The sequence below is a fragment of the Anoplophora glabripennis genome, unplaced genomic scaffold (genome assembly GCF_000390285.2).
Source record: "Anoplophora glabripennis isolate ALB-LARVAE unplaced genomic scaffold, Agla_2.0 scaffold231, whole genome shotgun sequence".
Taxonomy (NCBI): domain Eukaryota; kingdom Metazoa; phylum Arthropoda; class Insecta; order Coleoptera; family Cerambycidae; genus Anoplophora; species Anoplophora glabripennis.
The window spans coordinates 3,086-11,646 of NW_019416343.1; the positions used below are offsets into that span (position 1 = coordinate 3,086).

Below are 8,561 nucleotides of genomic sequence, written 5' to 3' on the forward strand. Positions count from 1 at the left end.
GAATTTGATTTCCCATTGCAAAAATAATACAGAATATTGCTTATATTCCTTAAAATATTAAAACCCATTAAAATTGTATTGTATCGTATTTAGGAAAGTTCAATGTATTAATTTTCACCAAAAAAAGTAGGTATATGGTACCGTTCAAAAAAATTAAGTCGGTTACCTTGTCAACCACATTTTTTGTGCTAAGGAAGATTGCTAGATATCACTAAACGGGAAATAATTAACACTTTTATTAAACATGTTTTTGATATGACGAATATTTTAAGAAATATAAGCAATATTCCACAATTTGTATCCACACTGTATATCTCAATAATACTGGCTGCATTTTTTCTTGGTCGTCCAACTAACATGTAAAAATAACAAAATGTATTTCCGATTTGTACGCTTATGACATGCACTGACACGCCTCAGCTGGAAACTGAAGCAGGACTAAATTTCAAGAAGTCATACGATGCAGTCTCAGTCGCCTCGCTATTTCTATGCCATAAGCAAAAATAGATAGAAATAGGGGCTTGTAGCAATAGAACGCTGAGACTAAAAATATTAACGGAATACTATTTGCAATGGAAGGGTAAGAGGGTACACTGTAAAAAAATCGTTGTGAATGAAAGCAATAAAGGTTTATCGAGTACATTTTCACTCAATATTGGGTATTTTGGTCATTTTACCCATTTGTGATTATATTTAAACTAAAACTGAGTACTTTCACTCAAATATAGACACCCCTTAAATAAATTCTTCACGTAAACTCGTATTTGGTGCACTTGTACCTAAATCAGAGTAAATGTTCTCATTACCGAGTGAATTTAAATGTATATTAATTTCGACCACCTACATATTGCTTCCGTAAACTTGACCACAGTTGATGGGGGCTCCAGAAAAGCGTGATCGCCAGGAGAACAGGCCTTCGCCGGACGCAGCGGATCTCAGTTGGCGAGTCTCAGCCAGGACAGGAGACCCCGCGAATTGAATTAATTTCAACACTGTATATCCTAATTAATCATTAACAAGTGATTTATTTTTGCAATCAATGTTTAGTTAATTAAAAACCAAGTCTGAGTAAAAAATGACTCAATATTAGTTAAATTTAAATCATATTAGAGAAAAAGTCAACTCTAAATTGGTTTTATATTTCAGAATAGAGTAAAAAATCACTCAATTGATAGAAATAACTCGGATTTGAGTAAAACTCACTCATTTCTGATGCAATAGTTTCACTCAGCTGTACTCATACCAATAGAGTGAAAATTTCACTCAATTGGGTGTGGACAGAAATTGATACATTATTGAGTAAAATTGAGTGAAATTTGAGTGAAATTTTTTTTTAGTGTAGAGAGAAAGGAGGAGTGAGGAAGAGAGGGAGGGAGAGATTAAAACAGATGGACAAAAATATATTGATATGACAATTTTCTAGTAACTTTCAAGCTGAATTTTCTAATAAAATCATAGTCTGTTTTTTTTTTCAGAGTAAAACTATCACAAACGAGTATAATATGAGTATTATCTAATTTTCTAATTTTTGTACTTAATAGAGTACTTAATCTATCTTATGTTAGGTATTCTAAACTGTTCTATTTTCCTAATCTCTAATATGTTCCATTATCCAGTCAATGTATTCAGACACGTTTGTATAGACTCCTGGCGACCCTTCCTCTCCACAACGTTGACCGAAGGAGATAATTCCATCGACATACCACTGGAGTGTGTGTTTGCTCATCTTCATCAAAGGGCCTCCACTATCACCTGAAATTAACGTTACATACAGGGTGTCAGTTGAAGACTGGGCCAAACTTTACCACTAGATTCTACCAGGAAAATTAATGGGGAAAAGTCGTATACAATGTTGCTCACAAACGCTTAATTTTCCAGATACAGGGTGTTGAAGTGGAAAAAATAAACGATTTTCAGGTATTTCTCGGAAATACGTTAAAAAGATTTTTTTCTAATTTCATATGGTAAGTTTTAACGGGGACCTACATCATTCGTTGAGATTTCACGTCAACACAAAAAGTAGTGGCATGCAAACTATACAGGGTGATTCATTAATAATGGGACAGAGCTTAAGGGCATGTTGCTGACCTCAAGATAGAGCGATTATGCCAAATATGCCTTTTCCGAATGTTGCTCCTTTTCGATCTACTGGGTATTAAAGTTGAAAAAATATTTTCGATTTTTTTAAATATCTTGAGCATCTTTGAACGGATTGTCTTGAAAGTTTGTACACTTATGTTTTCTGAGGTGGTAATTACGGAAATGGTAACTATTTTGCAATCACATCTAGGATGCGCTAGTTGTAGTGTTCCGTGGGAGTAAACATATGTCAATCTTTTTTGTCCTTCAAAAGTCTGAATTTCCAATAAGACATTATTAAACTACGTTCAATTCTAAACAAAAAAAAATATACCTGTTAAAATTCGATAAACTTAACCGTTTTCGAAATAAGAACGATTTACTATTTCTTTACAAAATTATTTGTTTGAACGTACGCCTTTAAATAAGATGACTTAAATGAAGTAGTAGACAGAACACTACAACTAGCGCATCCTAGATGTGATTGCAAAATAGTTACCATTTCCGTAATTACCACATCAGAAAACATAGGTGTACAAACTTTCAAGACAATCCGTTCAAAGATGTTCAAGATATTTAAAAAAATCGAAAATATTTTTTCGTCTTTAACACCCTGTACATAAAAAAGGAGCAACATTCGGATAAGGCATATTTGGCTTAATCGCTCTATTTTGAGGTCAGCAACATGCCCTTAAGCTCTGTCCCATTATCAATTAATCACCCTGTATTTTTGAGGCCCTTTTATAAAAAATAAATGTTACGCCACTGCGGAAAGTGTAAATAAATAACATTCTCAAAGTTTTTTGTATTGACGTGAAATTATATCAAATTAGAAAAAATCCCTTAACATGTCTCCGAGATATGCCAGAAAATAGTTATAATTATTAATACATCAACTGCTTACATCTTGTGGGGCACCTTACCAAAACAAGAATCCTTTCCCTTCTTCCCTCCAGCGCATATCTGAGTTCGAATATCGAGAGATGGAAAACTTGACACGCACAGTGACCTGTCAACAACTGGTATCTCTACTTTGAGTTTGACCGGGCTGTGGGTTGCATTTTCTGTTTGGCCCCATCCTGCTACAACTGTTGTATCACCAACTGCTGACGATTCGGCAGGAAATGGCAGACATATTGGTTTGATAAACTCTGAAAAAATATGAAAACGTTTGTGTATCAGAAATAAGACTACTGAAAGGTCTTCACCACAAGCATTCTGGAGAAATAAAATACAATAAAGAATGAGTAAAGTTGGTGTTACGTAAAACAAATTGTTTCTATGACCAGAAATGTGTGTCTTCTTACTTTGTTTCTTAGACAGCATTTCTTTAAAGGTGCACTGACCTGAATACGTGATGTTTCTGTTTAGCCTGATCAATGCAATATCTCCAGCTCCCTTGGAAAATCTCTTTTGATGATCCGGATGGATCAGAATGTCCGATACTCCAAAGTCCTGTGGAGGTTTATTGCAATATTTCGAACCACCCACTCGAATGCAATCCACTTCCTGTCGCAAGTCCCACTCGCCAAGCCGTACATTCACCCTAAAAAATTGGACTTTAATTTTTTTAAATTAATTAATTTTATAAGCAGCACTACAAAATATCTGTTAAATTTATTAAATTTTGATGATAGTTGCTAGTTGCTTTATACTCACAATTCACCAACTCTTTGCGAAAATTGGCCAACGCAATGAGCTGCTGTAAGAACGTATCTCTTAGAAATTATGACACCTCCACAAGAAAATCTTCTGCGGTTAGAAGGGTTTTTATATTCCAACAGCGCCATCCAGGGAAATTCATACAGCTCAGTTTCTCCTCCCCCGTAAATTTTATCACTTAACTGAAAATTTAATAAAGCGGCGGTTATAGACAAGCATTGAAGAGAACAGTAAATCAATTAATCCCCATGGAATAAAATATGAATATTTTGACACCGGTTGATGTTTGGTAATTTTTCTGACGTATGATAGTTTGCTGTAATCCAGTGCTAGACGGGACAAGTGTGTAGCCCTCAGAGTATTTGTTTCGCTCAATATCATTAATTAAAATGTGTATCAAGTTATCTACGACTCTTTCGTTATTCAATTTTTATGATATTTATACAAAATTTGTATCAAATCTTTCATTTCTTCTTTCAACAGTAGATTACAACTTTTTAATTGTGCTATACGGGTATCTTTTTTATTTTAAGAGATACGGAAATGGTTAAATGACCAAAAATTTGCAGAACTTGATGCCGATCAAGGATTCGTTTTTAAATTTAGAAAATTCCAAATAGTTCCGAAGATATTCGAAGGAAATTGATTTTATGCTATTTTTTATACAGGGTGTTCCTAAATAAGTGTCGCAACGGAAAACTGTATATTCCTCTTGAAAAAAGAAACATTTTCTCTTCCATTTTTCTCTCCGGGTTTTCATTTTCGAGATACACGGTGTCAAATCTTTCATTTTTTTAAAATTTTTTGCCAATATCTTAGGAACCGTTTGAACTATAGGATTGAGTTTTTGTACACGCATTACCACTATTAATAGCTACTTTTTCCCATCCTTCTCGAATTCATTGAACGTGCCAGTGGCGGAGATTTTAAGGTATCGACAGGGTTTTTCTCCCCTAACTTTTACGCCACTGGAAAAATTGACATATGACAGCAAATTCTGAAGCGCCAATGAATTTTACACAAAAATAGTTCTCTTGGTTCATTGCTCTAAAGTCAACCGTTTTTAAGAAAAATTACTTTTTATGAACAAAAACAAACATTTTGCTAACGTTTCGAAAATCTTTTGTGATTCAAAATATAGGTAGTAATAATTAACAATTTTAACGAAATTTAACAACATTTGCAGCAAGTAGCTATTAATAGTGATAATGTATGTACAAAAGCTCAGTCTTGTAGTTCAAACGGTTCCTAAGATATTGGCAACAATCTGAAAAAAAGTTTTGACACCGTGTATTTCGAAAACAAAAGCCCGAAGAGAAAAATAGAAGAGGAAAAAAATGTTTCTCTTTTCAAGAGTAATTTACAGTTTTCCGTTACGACACTTATTTAGGTACACCCTGTATAGGGGGTTCCAGAATAACGTGTACAACGGAAGGCCACATATTCGTGGACTCTAAATAGGTAGACTTAGGCTAATTCATCTATATTAGAAATCGTTTCGTTTGGCCGCTAGATGGCCTCAAAGTTCGTGAAAATTTTTTGAATTTTGTAAATAACTCTATTATATAAGCGATTTTAATTATTTTTGGGTGTGGACTTTTGCTTTCATTCTACAAATTTTGATGTTATACAGAGTATTTTTTAAAACTCACAACTTCTACAAAATTTATAATATCCGTTCATAACTTTTTCTTCTCTCTGGCAATAATGACAACTATTTTTTATTTGATAGGTGATACCAAGGACATTTAAATAAAGGGGACTTTATTTACATTTCTAGATGAAGCCTGGTCTATTCACAGTCTAATTGTATCATTGTTGTCAGCTGTATAATTATACTGGAAATGTACTTAATATATTTATCGCAATTTTCATCACAATTGTGAAAATTATTATTATAGGATAGTATTATTAAGTTATGCATACAATATTGTTAAATTCTGTACATATTAAATTATTTTTCATTTTTCATATTTGCCATGTTTGAAGACTTGGCAACTACGCAATAATTTGTAGCGTGTTCCTCGTTCGTTCTGCCGTGGTTGGCAGAATATGGCGTCTCTTGTTAGAAAATAGTTGTGATTTTAGTAAGTGAAACGTGATTAGTGTTTATACATGTATTTTGGATAAACTTTTAAGGTGTGAATATGGTTAGACAGTGCAGAATTTGTAAGAAATTGGATTATAAACATCCACATCAGCTATCCTTCCACAGGTAAGCGTGCTTGAAGGTGACTTTGGAATGTATATGCAACTGTGGCCATTGTCGTGCGTGTGGGTAACTTTTATTTGAATAACGGTAAAATTTTATAAAACTGACTTGGTATTTTTTTAAAATTTTTGCTGAAATAGTAAGAAAACAATAATATGAACCACGTTTGGCCATTAAAATCAAAGGAAAATGCTGCACCACAAATAAGTTACAGACATTATTTATATTTAATATATTTATAGGTATTTCAATGTTATCCCTTATACCCAACATTACAAATTTTAATCATTCATCATTTTCATTTTCCTCTACGACAAAAACCTTTTCAAAAATATATTTACAATTTTACTAAATGCACGAGCATAAAAACTGAATAAATACAACAGCAAAAATATGGTGGTGGTTCACTTATACATAAAAATACCGAAGATGCAATCAACTGAAAGTTGCATTCATTCAACCATTTGATGTTCTCCTTTGGGAATATATTTTTATGTCTCACTGAAAATTTGCCTCAGTATTCTAAAAGTGAAATGTGAACGTTTTTAGGATGCTTGGGGATGGTGCAACAAGAAAGAAATGGTTACAGTTATTGGGATTCCAAGAAGTTATAAAAATATTATATATATTTATTATAAAAATACTGAGTAGCTGTTGAAATATATTGACTTAGGACTATAAAATATTTTATTTTGACCCATCCAAAATGTACGACATTGGAGATGTAATCGCGCGCATCAGTTGGATGAAAATAAAGCCCTCTGCTTTCCCCTTGCCTAGCTTCACTCAACATATGAGATAGACTGTGACATGCATAGTCCCCTTTCACACATATGACGAATTAGAGTTATTTACAACGTGCCTAATTTTATTGAAATAATTCGTAAAGACAATAAAATACAATAAAAAATGCTGGAGATAAAAGTAACAAAGTTGAGGTTACTAAATTTAGTACAACTTATAAACTATTCAAAATGACCACCACCAACATCTACAACAAAAGTTAATTCGGCTGCAGCTTTTAATTTTTTAAAACATTTATGGCACTTTGGATATGCCTTCACAACTCAGTTCAGTGTTAGATGTGGAATCATGCACTGTTGTTTTCAGAGTGCCCCAATGATAATAGTCGCAATGTGTTAAGTCTGGTGAATGTACAGGCTAGTTAACAGGAAATTATCCCCATCGACGAGGGAATCTTTGATTCAGATACTGCCGGACATTTACAGAGAAATGTGGTGGAGCGCCCACATACATAAACCACATGTCAGCTCTAATAATAACGGCACATCTTCCAATAACTCGGGTTTTGCAAAAATTCTAAATAAAATTCCCCATTCCCCTATTGGGTAGAATAACAGGGCCAATAATAAATCTATCCCAAACAAAAGCAAACTGAGATTACAGTCAACCTACGAAATCATAGCCTACTAGCACTTTGTTAAGTATTGTAATATGAGTGGCAAGATAATGTATACATTTAAAAAATATTGTTTGTACGCAAACGGCTCATTTAATCAAAATTCTATAAGAGGCCCAAATACTTCCAAATGGTATTACCAATCAAATGAAAAATAGTTATCATTATTGCCCGACGGAGGAAAAGGTTATGACGGATATTATCACCATACATCAATTTTGTAGGAGTTGTAAGTTTTAAAAAACACTCTGTACAACACCAAAATCTGAAAGCCACACCACACCCCAAAAATAATCAAAATCGAATAATACGTATTCGAGTTATTTAAAAAATTCAAAGAATTTTCACTATCTTTGAGGCCATCTAGTGATCGAACGAAGCGATTTTAGATATTGGTGAATTAGCCTATTTTGAGTGCACGAATATGTGGTCTTCCGTTATTTTGGGACACATTGTATACTTCACTTATTTTTCAAAATTTTAGGACAGAAATGTGTAGTCTGATATAAAATAATGTGAGAAATCGATTTCTGCAGTCAGTAACGTATATAAAAATGTGGGTTAACATTTGGTTTTGTTATGGACGCTATATTGAATTTTTGCCTCATTAGAAGAAAAGGCATTTATGGGGTTTTCATAAATACATGTATAAATTAGTCATTTGATTTGTTTATTGTTACGAGCCCAGGCTCATAATAGTTCGGCCGGTCAACGTTTTCAACTAAATACTTTAATAATCTATGAGTTATGCAGAAATAACAAAATATTTCTGAAAATCCCTTTAACTACAGTAAAATATAAACTTTTTAGTTACAAAAATGAACATTTTATTCAATACATATATCGACTAATGGTTACACAATAGAAAACTTTATCCGTCTCAGGGGTCATAAAAGTTCGGCCACTCTTTAATATTGAGTTACATCGCCTTTGTTCTTAATAACTGCTTTAATTCTGCTAGACATTGTATTTACTAACAAAGCACATTCTTCTGGTAGAATATTATCCCAAATATTCAGTACTGTGACTTTTAATTCAGGCACTGAACGTGCTGGATGTTTCCGAAGCTGTTTTTTCATATTGTGCCATAAGGTGTCAATAGGAGATAAATCTGGGCTGGAAGACGTCCATTTTAATACTGGTATTTGATGATTCTGCAACCACGTTTTAATAGTTTTTGCCGTATGA

The 8,561-nt window shown here is 33.3% G+C and overlaps 1 protein-coding gene across 1 annotated transcript in view; it reads right to left on the bottom strand.

Moving 5' to 3' along the window:
* Positions 1 to 1,410: 1,410 nt before the first annotated feature.
* The window catches only part of LOC108905491 (serine protease 7), a 10,964-nt gene continuing 3,813 nt past the window's right edge, over positions 1,411 to 8,561 (bottom strand). Inside the window, exons 3-6 of the mRNA XM_018708364.2 lie at positions 3,739 to 3,923; positions 3,426 to 3,625; positions 3,003 to 3,230; positions 1,411 to 1,752 (exon numbers count right to left, since the gene is read on the bottom strand). Of these exons, the coding sequence (XP_018563880.1) occupies positions 1,589 to 1,752; positions 3,003 to 3,230; positions 3,426 to 3,625; positions 3,739 to 3,923 (777 nt within the window). The 3' untranslated portion in view covers positions 1,411 to 1,588. The remainder of the gene's footprint in view (positions 1,753 to 3,002; positions 3,231 to 3,425; positions 3,626 to 3,738; positions 3,924 to 8,561) is intronic.